General features: G+C 42.6%; 1 protein-coding gene across 3 annotated transcripts; it reads left to right on the plus strand.

The window, feature by feature from the left end:
* The first annotated feature begins 1,362 nt into the window (after positions 1-1,362).
* Positions 1,363-24,050, plus strand: B3GNT2 (UDP-GlcNAc:betaGal beta-1,3-N-acetylglucosaminyltransferase 2). 3 transcript variants are annotated; one of them, XM_059828500.1, is made up of 3 exons: positions 1,363-1,443; positions 20,981-21,105; positions 21,599-24,050. In XM_059828500.1, exon 3 carries the CDS (start codon positions 21,608-21,610, stop codon positions 22,799-22,801), a length of 1,194 nt encoding a protein of 397 aa, XP_059684483.1. In that variant the 5' UTR covers positions 1,363-1,443; positions 20,981-21,105; positions 21,599-21,607; the 3' UTR covers positions 22,802-24,050. The 3 variants fall into 3 exon arrangements, with proteins under 3 accessions (XP_059684483.1, XP_059684484.1, XP_059684485.1); XM_059828501.1 differs by lacking the exon at positions 20,981-21,105; XM_059828502.1 differs by lacking the exons at positions 1,363-1,443; positions 20,981-21,105 and adding an exon at positions 1,868-1,915.

Here is a 24,050-nt window from a genome sequence, read left to right on the forward strand (position 1 = left end):
GTGGGGAAAAACACAAAGGAATGAACATTGTCACAAAGTTGTTTTGTAGCCGCAACCAGTGGCCCCTGTGGCTGTAGAGGCTGTGAAACTAGTAGGTGTTTACCTCAGAAAACATGTTTTTATTATTGCAGGAGGGAGGGAAGGAAGGAGGCGCAACCTCACCTCCTCCTACAAATGCAGCTGGCAGACATAAATGTGTTGGTCTTTGCCTTTCTGCCGGACCAAGTGCTGCTCCCTCCCTGTGGAAATGGCCCCCAAACTGGGCGCCCTCATCTTGGGGGGGCAGACCCCGGGTAACACCTCCTTTCTGTGCCGAGAGTCAGCGCTGGTGTGTTTTGCAGCGAGCTACGGGTGTCTGCGGACACCCGGGGGACGCCGATCCCCCCTTCTCCCGGTGCTTTACCTCAGGAAGGGGGTGAGGCGTCGAGGGAGAACATGGCGGACGGGAGGCGGGGCTGCGGGCGGGCGCCGTAGCGGCGGGGTCGGGACGGGGCGCTGGGCTTAGGGACGGCCCCGCGGGGCAGGGTGGCGAGGCCCGGTGCCTGCAAGCCGTAGGGTGCCGGAGGGGTGGTGGGGAGGCTGTGTCCTGCTGGGGAAGGGGCCTGCGAGGCAGCGGCGCCGGGCCTTCCCCTCCGCCCGCCCGCCCGCTCGCCCGCCTCCTCAGGGACACGACGGCCCGACAACCGCGGGGACGACTGGGGCCAGCGGGGGCGCGGGGGCGCAGGGACCCCCCGCCCGGCCCCACGCCGCGCCGCCCCGCCCGCCCCGCCAATCCGCTGCGCCGCCGGCGGGCCGGAGGCGGGGCTTCAGCGGGAGAGCCGCGCTCGGTGCCTCACGCCCCCCTCCCTCCCCCGCGGCGTGGCGGGCTGGTGGGCGCGCTCGTGCGGGGGGGCGCGCGTGACGCGCGGGAAGGCGGGCGCGCGGCTCTGCCACAGGGCAACAAGTGAGGCGCTTCCCGCCCCCTCCAGCGGCCGGCCCGCCTCGCCCCCCGCCCCGCCCCGGCTGCCGGAGCCCGGGGCGCTTCGTTCGCGGTTGTTTTCCTCTCCGCGCATCCCTTCGCCTGGCTCCCACCTCCGCCCGGGCCGCCGCGGGCTCGCACCTCCGCCGGGGCGCGGCGCGGCCGGCCCTGAGGAGAGACCGGCGGCGAGCGCCGTCCCGCGGGGAAGCGGCGGGACGGGACGAGCCCTCCGCGGCCGCCTCGGCGCCGCCCCGGCGTCGCCCTCAGGTGCGGAGCCCCCGCCCGCTGCGGGGGCTGGCGGAGCGCGGCGGCATGGAGCCCCGCCGGCCGCTGGGGCCGCGGTAGGGCGGCAGGCCGGCGCCGGGGGCGGGGAGGGACCCCCACCGCCTGGAGGCAGCCCCGCCGCCGCCGCCGGACAAAAGCATGGTGGATGCGGAGGCGGCGGCAGGAAGAACCCCGGCGGAGACCCGCGGCAGCCTGGCAAGGTACCTGCGTGAGGGGGGCTCGGCCGCCGCCAGCGCTGCCTCCGCGGGGCGGCGGGGATGGGCGCTGCGAAAAGGGCTGAGGAGGGGCGGGGGGGGGGGGGGGGGGGGGAGAAAAAAAATAATCGTTTTTTAACTTAATTTTCACTTCCCCTTGTTTTCGTGAGGTTTCTTCCTCGTAGCCACTAGCTTATTTGTCTACTGACAGCTACAAGCTGGCGGTGGGGGGCGAGCGGTCGGAGACGTACGTATTTATTTGGGATTTTGGGGGATTTATTTTTTTTTTTTTGGCTTTTTTTTTTTTTTCCCCCCGGTGGGGAGGGTGGGGTTAAACCACGCGGACGCGAAATCTCTCCCCTGGCGCACAGGAGCATCGGCAGCCGCACATGTTGCAACAAACTCGGCGAGAGGAAGGCAGAGGCGCGATCTGTTGGCATGGACGAAACTTAGGCCAGCTCCGCCGAGTTAAATGACCGTATGTTCGCCGCCGCTTTCTTATTTATTTGTTTAAAACGTGGGGAGGAGGCGTGGGTGCTGAAACCCTGAGGTTTTTTCCCAGAGAAAACCCGAGGCGTGGGGCTGCTGCAGTGCTGGCTGCTGCTGCAATCCTCTCCTTGGCTGGAGGAGAGGAGCAGAGGGGAGGACGCGGGCACGGTAGCGCCCGCCGGGTTCTCTTCGGGGGTGGTGGTGGAGCTGGGAGACTCGCACAGCTCGTGGGGTCAGCTAATTAGCAGGCTGTAACCGAGTAGGTTAATTATTAATACCTGCGCAACCTCAGGATTTCGCTGTTACCGTATAGTGCTGAGGTGGTGGCTCTAAAGCACGGACTTCGGTGAACCTGAAAGGGGAAAATTGGTATTTTTACTAGAGTTGGCTTGAATATACGTGTTCCTTCACGAGATGATGCTTTTTAGTCCTTTAAAACTTCCTGAGACATACTGTACCCGTCAGGAGGGGACTTAAGGTTACTAGCTGTGATTGTGGTCAAACTGCAGCTCACAATTCATTAGTCATCCTGTAAAAATTCGTGGTGAAAGTTACTTGAGTAACCCTTTAGTCCGACTTCCCAAAATGCTCTGTGCTGTTGGAGTTGATTATTAAACACTAACGCTTAGTTTTAAACATGCAAATTAAGAGTTTACTTGGTTCAGTTGCTTTTTTTCCCCCTGTTGTGTTTTTTTTTTTAATGTAATTATTTTGGAGACAAAGCGAGTTTGGGCTCGGAAGAGTTTAATCTGGCTGCGGAAGGATGCACGCACAAAATGACATGCTAAATATATAGTCTGAAAGTTATTGAGGAAACATGATTATAGCGTTCTCCTTTGAGGAAATTTCTGGTTAATTATTCCTCCCCTGTCTTAAAGAGAGACAGCCTCGCATTTAGTTCTCTTTTTAAAGTTGCTTAAAACGGTTTCATCTTCTTCTTGCAGTTCCGCTTTTGCGTCAGGTTTTCGTGCTGTCGCGGAGGGGTGCGCGCGGGTGGGGTGGGGACGGCAGATGACACTCCGGTGAGTGGTACAGCTGATGCTTCATCGTTGGGGTGACTAGCCAAGGAACTGGCTGCTGGCAAGGGCTGCCTTGTCACCTTAGTGACCCAGCTTGATGCCTGTTGAAACCACCGGCGGAGTTGAATTAGCTCCGAACTATTACCGAATGCGTGGAGGAAACGAAATGGAGAATCAGCTTTTTTCATTCAGCAGATGTAATTTCTAATGTCCTTTTCCGGGGCCATGAGCAACTTGAAAAGAGAACAGACTCTTTAAAAAACAATATTGCAGTGGAGATAAATTAAAATACAGAGAGTCTGTCATATACGAAAAAGTATAATGCCAGCGGTTAGAAACTAAATCTTTTGGCCTGATTTTGCTGCTTGCTTTGAACATGTGACTTTCTACCTGAGATGTTGCAATACTGTTGTATGGCTATACAGAAGCTACAGACGCTGCATAAAGTGATCAAAAGTTACGATTTGTTTTAAGTAATGTTGTCACCTGTAAACTGGTTTTGCTTGGATTTTTGCTTGTTTCTTTTCCCCATGTACTATAAATAGATGAGGAAAATGGAGGAAAACAAGGTAGAGCGGCAAGGTAACACTGCTGAAGGGACTTGTTTTGAAGGTCATGCATTAGATGACTGGGAGTGCTAGCTAGCCGTCCGATGCCCTGGCTCATAATAGATACAGTTCACTAATCTCCCTAGAGGTTGGTCCTAATGAACACAATGTCACTGGTGATCAAAAATTTTTATTATTATTGCCTGTAAGCTCCTCTTAAATTTTTTAAATACTTCTGGGTAATGAAGATGCTGCTGAGGAGATCAGTATAAAAGTAGTGCTTGCTCAGAAAGGCTTTGATGAAAAATGAGAAGTGGATAAAGTGGTTTTGTATTCTGTGCTGACCAATATATGCAATTGTCCGTGTAACTTACACTGTACAGGGAGGAAAAAAATGCAGGCTTGGCGTCTTCATCTTCTTGCCTACCCATCAGACTCCTTGGCGAACGAAGCCTTCCAGAGGAGTACTGCTCCATGGTGACTTGTCAATGCCAAGAGCCTTAGCAATTGTCATTTTACTGCCACCTGGTGCAGCTATTTTTGTAGTGGGACTAGCTCTGATAGAGATTTTTCCTGTTGGCTGTGTGAAACTGCTTGGAGGAGAACAAATGGTGGTGATAAAAGACAGTCTATGTCAGTGCTGATCGTGTTGAAATATAGGACACAGTCATATGTCTCCTACCACAGCCAATATTGTCATTATCACAACAGTCAAGAAGCAGGGATGGCTTGTCATTGAAACGTGTACTAGACTGAAATCTGTATAGCCGTATTTCTCCAAATTAACTAAAGGAGAGGAGTAAGATTGAACAGTATCAATTAAAATCCTCAGCCAACTTCCTTGGTAACTTGTTCTTTTTCAGCACTCATTTTTGACAAATACGTGTCAAATTACCTTGAAAAAATCTTTACTTCGGACAGCTTGTGAAACTTCACAAAGTTAGTGGCTTGATGGGCTTTTTCTGTGTGCTGTCAGGCTCGTGGGTTTTGATGGAAAGTGACTGAGCAGCTCTGTCAGAAATGCATCAAGGGTTGACGTTCCAGGTCTCTCTCTTTTACTGGATTCGGTTATGTTTCCTGCTGTAAAAATCCCATTAATTTCTTCTTTCTCAGTTGAAGCATTTGCACTCGAAATAGTAGAGCCTGGTAGGTTTCTTATAGGTTTGTCACACACTTAAAGCTTCTTAAACTGTGTAATTCTAGAACTTTCCAGGAATAGGCCAGAGGGGGGATAGGGGGAAGCTGTTGGCAAGAGTACGCTTAGGTGGCAACAAGGTTTTAATAATCTGTTTTATTTAGTTTGATTGGTGTATTTTTCTAGAAAGCACAGAATGTAGAAAAAAAGATGTATTTCGTTAAAATAATGAGCCTTTTAACGTGTCTGGTTTTCATGTTAATGTTTCTGGAAGGCCATTAGGATTGATCACCTTCCAAAAGCTTAAAACTGTCTATCCCTTTCATAGGTTGTTGGTTTGGGATTTTTTCTAGTGTGTCTATTTCTTGTACTTTTTATTACTATACAGTAGAAGTACATAAGTAATTTTGAAGCAAGTAGGCATCAATTTGTTTTTTGAATTTAAACTTTTAAAATCTTTTTCAGGTATACCCAATTTTAATCCCTAATGGTTGTTTGTAAAATAACATTTTTAACTGACGTGTTAACAATTAGTTTAAGAAGAAGGTGCGGTCGTTACGTGTGCATGAGAAATCACCGGATTAGTATTTGATGTTTCTAGTGCGTCCTAGGCTATATTCAGACAAGTGCTTCACGTGGTTTAGAGAAGAATTTGTGCCTGTGAGTGCAGTTAACAAAAATTACTAGTGTAATCTCCCTGTTACGCCATGTTCTGACCTCACAAATGTATATATATTTAGATGTTTTTATCAGTCTGCTACTACTTCACAGTTGCATTGCACAGTGATTTTGTGCTTAAAACCCAGCAAAAAATAACCAAGAAAAGATGATGATATAATGAAATACAGGCTCTTCCCATCATTTTAGTACAGAATGAGCAAGTCACTAACTGAAAGTTGGAGAATAAATATCTCTGATCTGTTCAGGCATGTCATTGCTTTTTACATAGGAAGACCTGACAGCTATCTTGGGCTTGATCCTGTACGTCTCTTGTGGTTTTTTTTTCCCCCTGATTTCGTTGGGCCTTTTAGGATTTAAAAGACGAGTAAGTAAACCTCCACAAGACTCCAGATCATGTAAAAGCCAGTGAAAAGGCTGGATCATTAAAATGTCTTGTGATGAACTGTGCAAAAGAATGATTGAATTGATGCCTCATGAGAAGCAATTAGCATTTAAATAAGGAAAAGAATCCCAGTGTGTGATGGGTGTGGTGCTGAGATTTTTAAGGGAGAATTGATGAAACAGTTTCATCAGCGGTTGGTTAAGAAAGCTTTGTTGTTTGAGAGAAATACAATAGTAAGAGCTGAAAAGCATTTAACTTGGAACGAGTTTTGTTCATCTTTGTAAATAACTTCTGAAATTCAGCAGCTGCTTCATCTTAAGCTCGCAGAAGAGTTACTTTGAGAGTGGATTGACTAACTCAATTTGTAAGTCAGCTCTCTAAATCAAATGAGCAAGAAATCTTGATTTTTTTTGTGGATGACTAATTTTATTCTTTTTCTATAAAAGAGTAGTTCTCAATGGTTTATGAACCACCAGAGGATATGCATATTTTTATGAAATTTACAGTAGCGGTGTGAAAAGTTTAGGTGCCCCGCCAAGGCGTGCGTGTGGGTGCCCCTTCGGGCGGCAGGCACCTGCCGTTCGGCCTCACTGGGTTTCCTGCCGACAGCATCCTTCTCCAGGCTGGCACAGGTTTGGGGCACAGCGGCTGAAGCAGTGCTCCTGCCTGCACCCCTGGTCTGCTGTGCAGCTGTGTTGCGAACTGGATTGAGGAGCCAAGGGGATTGGGAAGTATTGCGTGTCATCGGGATTATACGTAACTTCATACAGCGAGCTATGCGAATATGGGAATTCATGAATGGGGAAGGGTGGGAATTTTTTTTAATTCAGTTTAAGGAGCAGTGCGGCTGAATGTCATATTGTACCCTGAATTTAGCGCTGTTTTGTCATACTTGAGCAATGATATTTTTTAATCTGATATTTGAATGTTAGAAAATGGTAATGGAAGGCTGTCTTTGGGATGGAGAATGTTATTGCAAACTTATTGTTGATTTGCTTTTGAATAAAAACAATTAAAAGACATGCAGAACAGCTTAAAGTTGATTGTTCAAACCACTCAAATGTAGTGGATACTTCATTGGTGTGCAGGTAACAGGCACAGAAGAAGTTCCTGCTTGGATTTAGAAGTCTCTAATTGGGTTAGGTGCTTATCTGCCATTAACAAAAATGGGAGTTAGCTGCCTAAGCTGCTTAAAGATCTCTTACAAAATCCTCCTGGTACTTACATGCATCTTTAGCTGCCTAAAACTGCTGGAGAAATTGTTCCCTTTTCCTTAAACTTGATAGGCTGGAATAAGATCCTTATCTTATGTTTTACAAGTTTGAAGGAGGAAAATGAACTTCCCTACTTAAAACTCCACTGATTCTCTGAACTTTAAATGAATTCTTCGGAAAGATGAAAAACTTTTTCCTGTACTTGTTAATTACACTTGAAACTAAAACCAATTAAAAGTGAAAATCTTTTCATGTCTTTGCATTTTAAAATGTAGGTTTTGCGTTCTTAAACATTTATTTCGTTCAGTACTGTAAATTCAGAGGCAGATCTCGGAATTCTGACCTGAATGTTCACAGTATGAATTTGGTTTGAATTGACTTTTGATTGACTAACTGCATAGCACTTGCAGGGCAAGGTGACTTGAGAGGGCTGGGAAGGTTATTGTCCCAGCTGTGTATCCCCTCACCCAGCCACTGGCTGCAAAGGCAGCATCTCCTGGAAGTCACACTGAAAACCAGTGTCTGCTGACTTTCGGCCTGAAAGCAGAATGGTCATTGGGGGCAGTAACCTCATCAGACATACCAAGTTACAGTGTTCTCGCTTTTGAAACTACTAGTTTTTAGTAGTGTGGCTTATGTCTGATAGTCTAATGCGGCAAGAAGACAAAGCAGAGGTAAAATTTTGAAGAAGTATGGTGCTTAAAGGACAGTTTTGTTGGTTGACTAAATAGTGAATACTCTCTATGCAGACATAAACGTGGTTGGAATATGGTTAAGGCAGTAGTAATTACTGGCTTTAAGATAAAGCTGGAAGAGATGCCAGGAGGAGATGAATTGTCTTGTTTGTGGAAATTATGGTGATCTGCATCTTGCACAGGTGTACCAAATCACCTTTTTTATTTCAAACACAGCATAAAAGTAAGAAGTAAGACAGTGCCTCTATCTTTTTAAATGTCCATTGCAAGCCCGACTGATGTTTTCAGCGTGTTACCCGTTCTTCGTTCTTTATTACCAGAACTAGCATTGATCCACATGCTAAACATCTGGGAGGAGGGTAGTTCATTATCCACTTCCTTAGCTTTCTGGTAATTACGGGTAGATAACACTCTATCTTCAGACCACACTAGGAGTAGCGGAAGTGGGTGGGTCATGCTAGTTCAATAGCTAACTGACTGACATGATTACAGAAAGTGTTAGAGAAACTCAAACCCCCGGGGTGTGCCTTGTTATGGCCAAGGTTGCCTGCAGGCTAGCTGCTTCTGGTGGACCAGTGCTGGTGCTCCTCTGGCCCTGCCTGTGGGACCTCTGTGGATGAAGGTGGGAACAAGATCAGTAGTGTCAGGCTGCAGTGGCAGCGTGCCAGTGCATGAAAGCTTAAGGCGATTGAAAACGGGATCTGCTGTGGTCTTGGCTTCGTGAGTCTTCCCTCTCCTGCACTGTTACTGATGTTCGTGCAGCACAGCGGCAAGCAAATCTAGTGACGTGAGCCAGCTGAAAACTAATTGCTGCTTTATTGCTAGGTCCTTTATCATCCTCTTCAGCTCCCTGAACTGACTCAACACAGTCAAATGAGTGCAAAGGCGGGACGGGACTGTGCAGTTTTTATAGGGGAAGGAATAAATTACAGGAATGTGTCAGCCATGACTGAAACTGTTTTAAACTGCCATACAACTCCACCCCGCGACTTGTAATCGATGTGATGAATGACAATTAATTTTCTTCCAAGAAATATTTCTCTGCTGCCACTCAGTTAAACCTCTTCTCTTGATTCTTTATAATTTACTGTTTGTTCAAGCTGAAGCCTTCTCAAAGGTACGTAAAAACTTCATAAATCAGAAGCTGGCAACTCTGGGTTATTCCTAAGAAATTGCACAATGTTTATAATTCTAAAGCTTGAACTGACCTTAGAATGACATGTGATTTTTTTGTTGTTGTTGTATACTGGATTGGGAAAACCAGGTCACTTTCACTACCATGGGCCCTCAAATACTGAGGTATTAATACTAGTTAATATAACAAGTTGAGATCTTGCCCTTGGTTGTCAGTGTGGAATCTCAACTACTTAAAAAAAAAAAAAATCTCAACCCAACAACCAAACCCCTTCATACTCTTAAAAAAAAGCACCAAACTTTTTTTATCACAAATTTATTTTTCATGTGCAGTTAGGAACACCTTCATAGATGCTTAGTGTGGCTGCAGGTATGCCAGTACAGAATGGTAATGTTAGCACAATGTACTAATTTATAGGGACACTGCCATAGTGTAAATTGCCTTATGTAAGTGTGGTGTATATGTGGAGCTCTGTCGCTTTTTATCCCTGTAGAAAATCATGTCCAGACTCAAGCAGTTTATACCAGTAGAAAAATTGGAATGTACGTTAAACCTGGGATTGAGTTTACAGGAAACTTTTCATAATGACCAGAGAGCTTTTCTTGCATATACCTTGAATCTTCTATAGGAACACTTGAAACAATTCAAATATGAACTGATCATTCTTTCAGCCAATCCAAGGAATTAATTTTAACAGGTGAAAAAAATATTTAGGCCTAACTTGCACTGAATTCAACAGGTACACAATACTTACGTATCTTCTTAACTAAACCCAGACCTTTTGTCAGAGACACCTATAATAACTTAAAATATAGACAGGGTTGGGATGATCTGAGTGATTTACTGGTAGCTGACTTTCTAATTAAAAATGGATGGAAAAAATAGACCACTCTCCAGTTGAAGGCTTTGTGACTTTACCAGTTTGATTCAGGGTTGGAAGTGTTCAGTTTGAGATAGTGGAGATCTGGTGGTGTCTCTTCCGTCTGCAAGTATTCTGGCAGGCAGGAATTTTGCATAAACTGGTTTTAATGAAGTTAAAAATAAGTTTTTATTGTCCTGAATTACTTCGTAAAGATAACTTGATGCAAACTTTGTGGGTGTTGCGGCAATATTTCTAAGCAGCAATATAAAGTCAACAAAACTTTTGTTTCATAGATGTTATTTTAAATAGCGTACCGTAAAAGGTGATGTTCTGGTAACTTCTCTTTCCTGTTTGAGGAGCTAGAAGGGAGGGAAGCACCTGGAATTAGTCAAAATGGTGACAGGGAAACATAGCAGTAGTGTAACTTACTCTGAAGATTTTGGGATTCTGATATTCAGAACATAGCATTCAGCAGTAAATGAAAGGACTATTCAGTCTTAATACCACAGTCGGAAGCTGACGTCAGTAGTCTCAGCACAGCAGTGAAGTAGGCTATTAGGGGTAGGGAGTTTTGGATCCTCATTATGTGTTTACAGGCTTCAGTGTAGCAGGGATTTCCCCACCTTTTTGCAGCAGCTTCTGACAAGTTAACTTCTTGAGTTTCATCTTAACTGCTTTGAGCAACGCCTTTAAATGTTGTGTGTTATCTGATTGCTTTGAGAAGCAAGACTCTGCAGAGGATAAACCTGCTGACGTTAGGTAGTAGTAGTCTGAGAAATCTACACGTTTGTGGTGCTCAAAGATCCCTTCAGATAGCTGCAGGGTCTGTCTGCATTGCACCTAGAGGAGTTGGCTTCAATGATAATCTGTCTACTGACAAGCTTGTAGGACGGTGTTCTTACCTAATGAAGACTGACTCTTAATCCATGCGATTGGGAGTCTTGGCGAGACCCGGAGATGGAGTGTGGTCAAATCTGGCTTGTGCTGTAGAACCACCTTGCTGGGACATGTTCTCTCTGCTTGGTTGTGGCTTGGATGAGGTTTGAGAGGCTGCAAGTGGAGTCTTGCGTTGTCCTTCCACTTCAGAACTGTAGCTCGTGTGGCGTGCATGGTGACTTTATCGTTTTTGTGCCTTCCTTCTATAGTAATTGCACAGGTGTTTTGGGAGAAGCTGCCTAGAATATTTGGAAGTTCTCATAGGATCATAGGAAAAAAATGAGATGTTTGTGATACCATAATAAAGCCATTTTGTGTGTATTTACATGGTGCCAGATGACAGTTGCTATCAGCCTGTTCTGTAGTTAAAATAGTAACTTCTATTCTGTAAGCCAGCAGTAGTTCACAAAACTGGGCTGTGAGTTACGATTCTAGATTGTATGTAGAGAAAATGCCATGTATTTTATGTACCGCTGCACTTAAAATTCTATAAAGCATAAAGTTACGTTCTCTTGCATTTCTAAGATTCTTACGTTGCGTTAATAACCTTCGTGAGATGTTTTTATAAAATCATTTTTATTAATGAAGCAGTAAATGCAACGGTGATGTTAATTTCCACCTCACGGGCTGTTTGAGGCTATTCCTTAATTGCTGCATTCAGTCTACCACAGGAAGCATAATCCAGATAGGCTTCTTGGAATGTCACCTTCATAATATGGTAGGTCCTATAAGAATGAATGAGAAGGGAGCTGTTCAGACATGGACTGTTGCATTAGTGCTTGATAAAGGCAGTCAAAGTTTAGAAATACATTCTTCTTCACTGTGCTTTTTCCTTGGCTGATGGCAAAAGTTCGGGTTGTTGAAAATAGTTTGTGGGCCTCATTTTGATGATCAAAACAATGGGCCTTGTGAGGACTACATGACAATGTTTTAAAGGTTTTTATTCAAGCCAGTTAATTACCATGGGATTGAATAGACATGTTCATTAGATCAGCTTGTCTTCCTTAAGTATGTTAAGCACTAAAGAAAAAAAAAAGAAGTAAGAGTTTCTGTAGGATGCTGGATTAAATGCCGCATGGAGTGAGACGTTTTCTGTGTGGGGAAGTTGCCACAGTTTATATTTTTTCCTTTTTTAACACCATTTCAGTTGGGAATGAGGGTTTTTCACCCATCTGTGTGCAGACATATGTTTGTTCAGCATATTTTTAGAAGCTGTGTCTAAGCTCTTATCCCTGTGACTGCAAATGTGATGTGCCAAATGAATTGAGAATGAACGGTGCAGTTATTTCCTGAAGTCTGTAGGTAGCTCCAGTATTACTGCTGCTGCAGAAGTTTTTGTTGTAACTGGGGGGGTGCCATGCAGAACTCTCTGAAAACTACCAGTGAAGCTGAGAGGCATTATTTCAAAGCAAGAACAGGAGCATATTTGAAAACCCTTCTGTAGGAACAGGGCTACAAATGGGCTCTCGGAAGAGCAGGGACAGTGACAGCTTTGTCACTGTGCCTAGGTAGCTCCAATGCTTGACTGAGGTTTGGAGATCGTTTTCTTTCATCTCCCAGACTTCAATCCTTCTGTACCAGTTTCAGACTTGAAAAGATAGTGTTGAGTTTGTAACCTGTAAGATAAACCAGTGGTAGAGCTCAGGAGGGCCTGAGTTTATAATTGTAGCTACTATAAAGCTACTTAGTGAAGCGGCCGAGTGCATGGATGAGGGTTAGGTGGAGGGGAAAATGGTGAGTAACAAGGAAGCAGTACCTTTAAGGCAAAGGGTGAGTTGAGCAGATGACCACAAAAATGCTTGGTTTGTTGAAAGACTGGCAACTGTCTAATAATCCTCTTTCACGCTGGCAGTTTCAGACTGATTTTAATATTTATGAGGATTTTACTACTTGTTTTCGTCAGTCCATCTCAGAAGAGAGGGGCAGAATCCATCTGGGAAAGGAGTTATGGCATGGATAAGATAAAGTAACTTCTAAAGTGTAGCACAAAACTGATTAAACTGTCTATGATTCTGTGCAGTGTATGCTTCATTCCCTTTGATTGTAGGGCATGGTCTGGGAGTAACTGGGTTAGTTAAGTGTAATATTAGGAACATTGAGGCTTCAGGTCCAGTTGATCTTTTTACGAGACAGCCAAAATAAGTGTTGATTAGTGATAATTTTAGTGGTAAAATTTGTGGGTGCTGGAAATTGAATTGAGAAGATCCAATTTCATGTGTGTCACAAAGCAGTGATGGCTTTCCTGAAAAATTATGTTTTATTTTTTTGAGCAAAACGTGCAAATGTGCTGAAGATAACTAGGGGGAAACAGAATGTGAAGTTAGATTGGTTTTCATTCAAACTTTTTATAGTTCTTTATGCCTCAGGCTGCATTTTAGGAAAATTCAAGCACATCCTTCCCCAGACTTCCTGTTTATTTGGATCTTGAAATTTTATGCCCAAGTTGTGCTGGTGTCTTTTGGTGTTAAAATACTGGAAGAGTAAAATTTCTCCCAAAACTAAATAATATGCTGAAAGGTGGCTCAAAGCAGGTATATGCAATTAATTAAAATGAATGTTAAAATAAACATTAACTGCTCTGAATGTCATTGCAGTTTTTGATGCTTTGTGTAGTGTGTTGTTATCTTGGTAACTTTTCCTCCAACTGGAACATTGTTTCAGACTGTCTGTGGTGTTTGAAGAACACAGAAAACAGTGACTGATACTCAGTGGTATCCACTGTGACGTGCTTCTGCAGAAGCAGAGTACTGGTATCTGTTTGAATGTTTGCCAATCCTTAAGATGTTCTTAATTACTATTGTGTAAAAGTGAACTTGTGTAAAGTTCTAAGGGGAAAAAGAGATACGATTGTGTGTAGTTAGAAAAATAAATAGTGTTCAGGTTCTTTAAAGCTGGAAATAGCACAGACTTTTTATAACAGCCTGGGGCTCTTAACATCTTCCTGTACTAAAACTGTGTTGTTGCTCAATCCAGGAATCTCTTCTGACTGAACAGAACTGAGGTATTAGGAGAACTGATGCATCTCACAGGAGGTTAGAGGGACTGCGTATGGCTTGTGATGTGTTTAATAATAATAACTTTTAATTATCTTCAGAACTGTAGTGTCATTACTGCACGCGCTATTGCTAGCACTACCAGAAGTTGTGCTGCATGTACAACCGCTATAAGGGATATCAGGCTTCAAAATGAAGTTACATGGTGAGACCCAAGTCTGCCATAGCCCCAGTTATAGCTAGTCTCTGCAAAGAGAGAGGTGGTAGTATCTATTAGATACCTGAATTACAGCTTCGTTTTGCCAAATTCCTGATAGTTTAGTCCTGAACCAGTAGAGTGGTAGGTGTAATACCCGTGGGTAATGAGGATTATCTTTCTTTCGTCAGCCTCAGTGAGGAAATGGACTTTTAATGCTTGGGTTTGGCAGTCAAATAATGTAGACAGGTTACTCAGCCCACTTAGAAAATACAGCGTAACTCCTGTCCTCAGTAGAAGACACAAGTATTTGCAGTTAAAGGTCATGGCTTCTGTTAGACTTGAAGGAGGTGGAGAAGTTAAATGTTTTACCTTGCATCTGCATGATCTGTTCAAAGACTGGCGTTATATAACTGTTTGCACCAGGGTATAAGTATAATGTTGTCATTGCTAGGATGCTAGATAGCTGCCTCTTAGAGAGTGGAAGGGATTATGGATCCAAAACCAAGGCTCAGTTGCTGGTGTGTTGTCATCCCTGCTGAAGAGGGGAGATCTGTCTGCTCCCCTTCTCTCTGCTGTGTGCTTTCGCTGTAGCTGCTGTGGGGTGCTTATCTGGTGTGCATCTCTGGTCATTGTTAGTTTTCTGCTGGGTTAGTGATGTGAACTGATTTACGGAGAGGCCTGGCAGAGCACCAGAGCCAGTGCGAGGGAGGGATTGGGCCTGAGTTCTTGGAGTCAGAAGGGGAGGAGAAAGTCTGCATCAAAAGGAGAGGTCAGGCGATTAGATCGGTTCAGCTGCTGTGGATCCACAGCCTGGAACTACTGCAAGAGCTGAGGGTTGAGGCAGGTAGTCTGGTTAAACGTATTGTTTTTCTTTTCATTCTGGGGTTGCATGCGCGTGCCTAGGTTTGGTTTCGTGCCTCGAAATACAGATTTGCTCCTATGGCTGCATCTGCTGTGGAGCATTTCGCTGGTGTAGGAAGGCTCCTGCAGGTTTATGCAGTGTGGGAAAGAACACCACCTGAGGTAGTTAGCATCATGTTATTTGATCTTCCTTTCCCAGGGGAATTGTTAATTGCCAATGCTAAAAATTCAAGCTGTTTTAAGGGAGTTCTGCTTTGGGTGGTTTGCTTACCTGCAAATCTGTATGATACGCTGCTGTTGAGACTGCTCATTGGTGGTCACAGCTTACTTTTACTGCTGTTGAGCTTTCATGTTGAGGCTTGAGATTAATAAATATCATTCATAAGTAAAAGCATAACGTAAGAATGTTTTAATAGCAAAGGACTGGTCTTGGAGTGAAGAAATTGATGTTTGGTACATCTAAAAACACCATTTAAACTGATTTTTTAAGTAGAACTGTAACCTTGAAAATGTCTGTCTTACCTGTCTTTTGCTCCCTGAAACTTCCCTTCTTTATGTAATACACAGGAATACTGCATTTTCTTCATCTGGCTGGAAGAGTTTGTGGGTATGCCCGTGCTGTCGGTGGAATGCAGCACGGGTCACTGTGCTAGGAGGGGCTACTCTGCCTTTTGAACGCAAGCTGACACCCTCGCACTGTTCTGGATTGTGCTGTATGAACTTAACTTGCTGGCCTGAAACTGCTTTTAAGGATCCTTGCTGAGTAGTGTTGCATTGCATCATGGCCAGTGGTGGTGTTAGTAAAATTTACCCCTTTATTTGAAAGGGAAATGATGGAGCCCTCCTGCAATAACAAGTAATACCTTTTTGGTGTTAAGTTTTAAATAGTCACCAGCAATCTGATTGCATAATTTATCATGGGCTTCAGTACTTTAGAGCAAGGAAGATGACTTTTCTGTCAGCATTAAGACACATGAGGTAACAGTTGCTTTCCCTTTTGTAGCTCCCTTCTGAAGGCTTGTTCTTCAATTTCATGCTATAGTATACTCTTATTGCATTGCAACGGGGAGCTGGGGATGGACGTTCAACTCTCTACAGAGACTGAGACAGCGTGTAGAGTGCTGCAGAAGAAGCTTCGATGTACAACAATTGGGCATCTTAATAAGAGGCTTCACTGGTTAGGAACTTAAACATCAGTAACAGTCATCAAATATGATCAATATCTGGTGTATAAATATATGGTACTTTGATATTCAGGTTGCTAAATGGAAACCTGGAATAAAAGAAAGTTCTACTCATTTAGGAAAGTGGTGTTCCTGAAGTTGTCTTACGATCTCAGTTACCAGAGTACTGCTTGCTTATACATTATTTTAAACACTCAGTGGGTGTTTTGTTGAATATAAGCAGAGTGAAATAAGTTAGATACAAATTTGGTCTGAGTTTTCAGGAGAGAGGTTTTTTTGCTGCTTCATTGGTAAAATTAGTAGGATTGACTGTCAAAATTTATCCATTTGCCCCTTGCTTTCATGCTCATCAATGCCCTCCTTTGTTTTGATGGTATTTCCAAAAGAGCACCTGCCTGTCCCACCTTGGTTTTTACCATCTATGGTAACATCTCTGAGTCAAATGAAGTAGTGCCTTGCTTAAAAACTGGAAGAAAGAAAAACTACTTCATAGTTCAGGGCCACGTCCAGCATCTGCCAAAATCTGGATGTTGAAGCAAGTTCCAAGTCTTTAGAATTCCTGTTTGGATTCATTATAGGCTGCACTCAGTGACTGCAAATCTGTGTGTGTTTGTTTTGACATCTTGCTATAGAGGACTAATTAGTGCACCATCTGAATCCACTGTGTTTCATTGTCTCTATCCTAGAGAGGATTTCTTTTTCTGAACTTCCAAACATACTTTGGTTTTTTTAGCTACTTCTTTCCAACATGTGCCTCTTCTTGCCTTTTTATCTCCTACAGCTAAGCCTCAGTAGAGGTTTAGGCTTGTTTTTGTGCATAGCAATGTCTTAGTAGCATCAGTTTAAAAAAAAAAAAAAAAGGTAAAACTGTTGTCATGTGTTTCACATACTGATTTTGTGAAGTCATTACAGAAAATCAAATGCTGTAACAGGGCTAATCAGAATTCTTCTGCAGGATCCTAACTCCAATGTGAGAAGTTCAGACTGATGTATTGCATGTTCCCTTAGTTAGGGGCTGGCACACTTACACATACTTGTTCTTGGTTTTGACCTTGAGCTTGGCTTCCTCCAGATGTAACCCTTGTCTTTTGTCAGAGGGCATCATGGCCCCTGTTTGTGCAAATTCTTGAGTGTGTCTTGTATAATTAATTCCTGGAACTGGATGGAGTGTGCATGCTTGGTATTCAAGAAGCGTTTGGACAATGCTCTTGGATATATGGTTTAACTTTTAAGTTGCCTTATGTGGAGTCAAGAGTTGGACTCTATGATCCTCATGGGTCCCTTCCAGCTCAGGAGAGTGATTCTGTGAGACTGATTTCATCGCAGCTCTTCTAGACTTCTGAACAGGTTCCTTACAGGCTTTTGGAATACATTCACTCTTGAGATAGAAGATAAAATAATACAGTTTAAAAGCAACCTGTGAACAGTTTCGTACCACTTTGCATTAATGTTATTTGGGCTTAAAGCTTTTTGGGCATTCAGAATCTTTTCTTGCAGCTGATGGCTTCTTTGTAATACCTGTTTTCTTCTTCTGTTGTAGTTCATATTGTTTTATTGATTGCTGCCTGGTCCCACAGTGAAGCTGTTTTTCTTCACAGGTTCCGCTGGCTTGCCTTTTCTACCCATCTCTTGTTCCCAGTGCTGCTTTTGTGGCTCCATAAATCCATTCCCTTCTATCAGATACCTTAGTTTTGGCTGCAGTGAAGTGTAAGAGTGGAGCAGAACTGAGGAGGGCAACTCCTCCCTTTTTTCCCCTCATTTCTGCAGAATCAATCTTTCCAAATACTGTATCTGTAGCAGAACCTTGGTGTATCCAGTATGGTTAATGTTAACCCCTTTTTTTCCCTAGCCACGTGGATGTTCTCCAACGGCTTTGAACAAATCGACTCTATATATGCAGTGATACTGATGCAAAACTGTGCAGCTGGAAGTTGCGTAAGCAGAAATGTGATGATTTATATGAACTTGAACTGATTGCTAAAACAGCCTTCATGTCAGTGTGGCTGAGAAGTTGAAAACAGTCACTGAAAAACTGTGTGTCAGATCACCTTTGAGTGTAGGTAACTCTCTTCACCTTACCCACTGAAGTTGGAATTAATTTCTGCAGGGTTTTCTGTTCCTGAGGTTCTGCGTGTACTGTGGTTTGCTTTACCAATATATGGTGTTTACTCTTGTGTTCTGCTTTTTCTGCTAGCTAGCTATGTGTTCTAGCCTTTTCTTTTTTAACACCTAAGCAGCAGGAATTTTTCACATAGAGTATTGCTTTGTACTGCTCATCTCCGTTCTTCAACAAAACTCATATAAAAATGCATCACAGAGATTTAAGTATGAACCAGATCACTTTTAGTTTGTTTTTGGCTTCTCTAACAGATCTTCCATTCTCAGCAGTCAAAGGAGGCAGCTGGGAAGTTTTGTAATATTAATGCTGATAGAAGAAGCTATTACTGGAATAGGAGGAAGCTCTTGTGATCTGTCCAGATAGCTGTCGCTAAGCTGTAAGTAAGAAATGGGCGCTCTCTTGCGCTTGGCGATGCTGCTCCTTAGCAAGCTGCCCAGCACACAAAATCTCCATCCTTCTGGTGCTTTGGTCAATCACTGCGGTGTCAGGAAAGCAGGTGAAGAAACAAGATTTGCCTTGAGCCACGGGCTGTAGTGTTTACTTAAACAAACAAACAAATCCCCCACAACAAAAAACCCCAACCCCCCACTAGCAATAACATTACAAATGCAACACCTTCCCCCGCCATTGTGATGAGGGTTGTAATACTACGTTTTGTGATCAGTCCTGTTCACTTGATGTGAAATTGCTGAACTGGCATCCTTTTATCAGTTTCTGTCTTCAGGTGTAATGATTAAAGCTAATACATACTAATTGCAAAATTGACGATTCTGTTTCAGTTTATAGAAATAGCCTTCTGAAGTCTGATTGTTTTCTATTTGCTTTTACTTCAGGAACCTCAGTCTAATGCTGTGAAGAAGTGTTTAATGCAACCTGTCTTTGTCTAGTTTAGAAAAAGGACACTTTTTAAACACAGCAGAGTTTATTCCTTTTTCACTTGGTAGCCCTTAGTATTGGTTTGATATTCTTAATGAATTATATTCTTAACGAATTGATAAAAAAACACACATAGGTAACTTTTGATTACAGAAGAGAAGAATGCTTTAATGCAAAATTGTGGGGGGATGTTATGTCTTATAAAACTCTTACTTGTATTGATACTGAATGTCACTTGTTGCCTGTCTCTTCTCAGAAGTATTAATTTTATCACCAATATCGTATAGCTTTTTAAAAAGGAGACTGAAGATTATGCTGTGTTTACATGTGGGACTGATAGCATTTAGCGTGCTTTACGTCGTGGAACCACTGTCATCGTGCCAGACCGGTACTTTTTCTGAGGAAAAGTTCTACCAAGTCTAACAGTAAATGGAGATTTTTCTGTGTAGGATCCCTGTCTCATTTGCTGCAGGGAATTGCAAGGCTACAAGTGAAAAACAGGAAGATTAAGGGAGGTCTTGCAGCTACAGAATTTGAATGTGTACCCAAAAGACTTAGTGATTTGAAGGATTTTGTTAAGCGATTGAGATCAAGTCTTTGCAAATGGTGTCTCACTGTGTTCAGACCAGTCTCAACTCAAGCGCCCAGATGACTTACAGAGATGTTGAATACTCACAGCTTAGTAGCTGGGGGCTGTGAACAGATGAGCTGCGTAGTGCTGCATATCCTGGAAAATCAGGCTGCGGCTGAGCTCTTGACAGTCCTGTGTTTGTTAGCTCTTACTAGGGGGGAGCTGCTCACCCCGTTGTCTCGGGAGTTCTGGGATCACAGGTCAAATACCACGTCATTTGTTGTTCTAGTGAGAAGTGCTGTAGAGGACAGAGTAGATAAGCACTGATGTGCATGCTGAACTGTGTGGAATAGTACAAAACACGGGACAGCTGCTTCTCCAGTATTTTTGTGTGTACTGAAATGGAAGTGAAGAAAAATAGTACATAATGATCTGGTTTTAGTGGAAGTTACAGTGGCAGTTGAAAGAGAAAGATAAAGTTTCTTTGAACTCTGTCTCACCAGCCAGTGCTTTCTAACAGTTCCGCTGTTTAGCTTACTTGTGGTCAGTGCCATCATGTATGTTTTTGGCTTTGAGGTATAGAAGAAAACTACTTAAAAATTAGAACAGCCGACTTCATAGCTGGCTGAGAACAGGACATTAAATAGAGTAGATCTGGCCAGAGCGTATACAAAGATAAATATGCAGATGGTACATGAGGTCAAATGAAGGAAGAGTAGGGATCTTTCTCTGAGTAGTCCGTTGTTTCTAGGAGTGGCTTTTTATTTAAGTTCAAAAATACAGCCCCCCCTTTGGATTTAATGAGAATCCAGGGGTCAAATGGGGGGGGGGGGGGAATTACTGATTATTTACGTCCTGCTTTCTTACGAAATTCTGTGTTTAACTTGTTGAGGAGTAAAAGACAGTAAGACTGGTCAAACCAGAAGAGATCAAGGGTCAGTCTAGCTCAGGTGTCTGGTGATGGCTGGAAATAAAATGAAAAGAAGAGCCAGTACAAAGTGTACTTCTCATGTGTACCTTCCTGACTGCTGTTGCTCTGTGCCTTCAGGACCTCTGAGGCAGTGTTTACAGCTGGGTTTTTAACAGTGATTTGGAGTCTTTTATTTCATTAGGTTTTTCTCGTCTTCCAATAATCAGTTATACTCCTGGCAGGTGAAAGCATCTTTGACAATGAGTTCTGTATCTGACTTAAATGTGTAGTCTTACTTTCTTATTCATTCTGAATTATTTTCTAGTCTGGCTTCCCAATTTAGAATGGCTTGTTAAATTTTGTGTAGCTTGTACATCGATATCCCCCTGGGGTAGTCAACAGTTTGATAAGCACTACTTTAGAGGAACACACAGTTTTCATGTTGCTCCTTGTACCATGCACCTTTCATGGAGGAAGAAAGAGGGATTGATCCATTTTCTTTCTCAGTAAAAACTGGAGGTGGGTCACAGAGTAACCTTTGCTACAACAAAGAGAAGCACACTTACTATTCCTGGTCTTACATGTATGGGAAGCCTCTCCTTTTTTGATTTCTCCTCAGTTTCTTTTTCCTTCCTAGGAATAATTGCAGTTTTGCTTTCTGCTGCCATTCATTTCCTTTTCCAGTTGGGGGGGGGGGGGGAAATATCAAAATTCATGTTCTCTTCTGTCTGCAGAGATCTGAATACCAGCAATGCAGCTGGCCAGCTGTCAGCCTCTCTCCCAAGGAACAGCCAAGTGAAATGGACAGAAGTGAATTGTGTGCTTTAAAATTCAGCTCTGCCTGTTATGTAGTTGGAAGGTATAAAGAGTGCAAGTACAAAAGCTTGAAACTTAATTTAAAAATAACTGACCTTACCGTATAACAATTTATTCTATACCCTTAAGCTCACCTTACTAGCAGAAAAAAAAGTTTCTCTGCCTGCCTTTGCCAAGCTGAGGGCTCAGATTCTAATTATTATACAGTCAGGTGTTCCAGGGAGACTTAAAGGAGGAGCAAAAACTGCTGGCTAATTTAGACGCACTGTGAAATGCTACGTAAATTTCCTAGGTAGTAAATGGAAATTTTACATTCTTACCAGCTTCTTGTTTGCTGATGAAACCCCAAAGCCCTACTAGCTGTAGGTGTGCATGTATTAGAGGTAGATTAGTTTTTACTTTTTTGGGGTGTAGGTAACCTCTGGTTTTGGGCTACTAACTTACACATTCTTCATCTGAAAGTAGTTTGCGTTTTTCTGAGATCAAGAACTTGATAGGAAGAAGGCTAAAAATCTGTCATTTTTTTCTCGTTCCAGATATGAGAAATGAGTGTTGGACGCAGAAGATTAAAGCTGCTGGGAATTCTGATGATGGTAAACATTTTTATTTATGTGATTGTGGAAGTCTCAAAAAGTGGCAGCCAAGAGAAGAATGCAAAAGGCCGTGTTATTATACCACGCAGCAAATTCTGGAGAAAATATACTCCTCACAAAGCTTATTGGAACAAACAGCAGCAGAAGCTTGAACTGCTGTACAACCCTATTCTGACCTTGCTTTCCAATATGACTGTGGAAGAGAACTTAATTTTGAACTCGAGCGTTCTCAGTTCCTGTGACCCTGACCCGTGGGTATCTTCAGAGGTTAGTGACTTTGCAAACTTGCCAGACAGATTCAAAGACTTTCTACTTTATTTGAGATGCAGAAATTATTCTTTATTAATGGATCAGCCAAACAAGTGCAAACATAAACCTTTTCTGCTGCTGGCTATTAAGTCACTTACGCCGCATTTTGATAGAAGGCAAGCAATTAGGGAATCCTGGGGCAAGGAAATAAAATCGGGGGATGTGACAGTCAAAAGGGTCTTCTTACTTGGACAGACCCCACCAGAGGATAATTTTCCTGATCTTTCAGACATGATAAAATTTGAGAGTGAAACCCACCAAGACATTCTCCTCTGGAACTACAGAGACACTTTCTTCAATTTAACTCTGAAAGAGGTACTGTTTCTTAAGTGGGTCAGCAGCAGTTGTGCAGATGTCCAGTTTATTTTTAAGGGTGATGATGATGTTTTTGTGAATACCCATCAGATCCTGGATTACTTGAAGAGCTTATCAAAGGACAAAGCCAAAGACTTATTTATAGGCGATGTGATCAAAGATGCTGGACCTCACAGAGAAAAAAAGTTGAAGTACTACATCCCAGAAAGTGTTTATGAAGGTTCGTATCCTCCATATGCAGGAGGTGGTGGGTTTCTGTACTCTGGTGATCTGGCATTAAGACTGAATAATGCATCTGACCAGGTACTCCTTTACCCTATTGATGATGTTTATACTGGAATGTGCCTTCAGAAGCTTGGGCTTGCTCCGGAAAAACACAAAGGCTTCAAAACATTTGATATCGAAGAGAAATACAGAAATAACATATGTTCCTACACAAACTTAATGTTAGTACATAGTAGAAAACCTCAAGAAATGATTAAGATTTGGACACGCTTGCAAGATCCACACTTAAATTGTTAAAGTAATGTGCATAAGTGTCTTAAGTCCAAATAACTTTGTGAGATTGGGTCTGATTTTCTTGGTGGACCATTGAAGCTCTGTTGAATAGCTTAATTTTCTCTGGAAACTTTTTCCTGTACTTCTGAAGATAAGAATACTAAAATTTGAGGGGATGGCTTGAAGACTTGGTCCTGACTTTTCCACTGTCCTGGTGGTCATTATGTTTCAATCTTTGTCTCTAATTAATTTTAAAAAGGACTTCAAGGATGTAACTAGCTGTCAGTGACTGGTTAGCTGTATTGGAAACAGGGATTGCCTACTACAATGCATCTTTCATTAATTGTGATGGTGGAAGATAATTTTTCCTTGAGTAGTGTTTGTGTGTGGGTGTGTGGAAACCACTGTAAATTGGAAATTCACAAATTGGAGGAATGTAGTTTTACTTTAAGTATGAAACTCTCTTATGAGACTTTAACTATTGAATTTTTTTAATTTATAGTTTTCAGTCTTTTTGCACCCCAGAACAGTGTTTTCTCCTTTACTTATGACCGTTTGTGCAGAGCGTGCCTGTTTCTGAAGGATTTACCCTTTTATTAGATGATGCTTTTTTTACAAAAAAAGCATGATACTGTTTGAAACACCCCATAAAAAAGCTGAATATATAAGGAAAAGGAAGGACAGACCTTGTTTGGGGTTGGGCAGTAAGTACAGTTAGGTCTGCCCCCTACCCCAAGCTTACGTGAGGTAAAGCTGACTTGTTGCTAATGTTATTTATATGAAAAGCTACTCTGGTCAGTCCTTGTTTTCTGTTTTGGCACTAAATGTGATCAGGTAGCTTGATTTGATGCAAATAACTGAAATTGCACATTGCTTACGAGAGCATGGTTTGGATCTCTTACAAAGCGGTAGCAAATGTAGAATTGTGCAGATCCTAAGAGTTTCGAATTTTGAAACAAACTTTGAAGTTGCATGATGTCTCATGTAGAGTTAAACATGTTCTCAAAACTCAGATCTTCTTCTGTATTTCCACATCTTGCTTGTAAGAGTTATTCTAAATAGTGGTTGCTTCCTTTGTATATGTAGAAGTGCCTGTCTATTTATTGTTCAGATTGAAGACCAAAACATTTTCTTAAATATATTTTGTGTAACATTTTATTTGTATAGTGTTGTCACTCAGATATTTAAATAGAGCATGATATTTTAAATCTGTGAGATGTGTAACGTTAAATAAAGCTAATTGTTATTTTTGAATTTGAAAAATAAAACGTGA

Source organism: Gavia stellata, chromosome 23 (genome assembly GCF_030936135.1).
Source record: "Gavia stellata isolate bGavSte3 chromosome 23, bGavSte3.hap2, whole genome shotgun sequence".
NCBI lineage: Eukaryota > Metazoa > Chordata > Aves > Gaviiformes > Gaviidae > Gavia > Gavia stellata.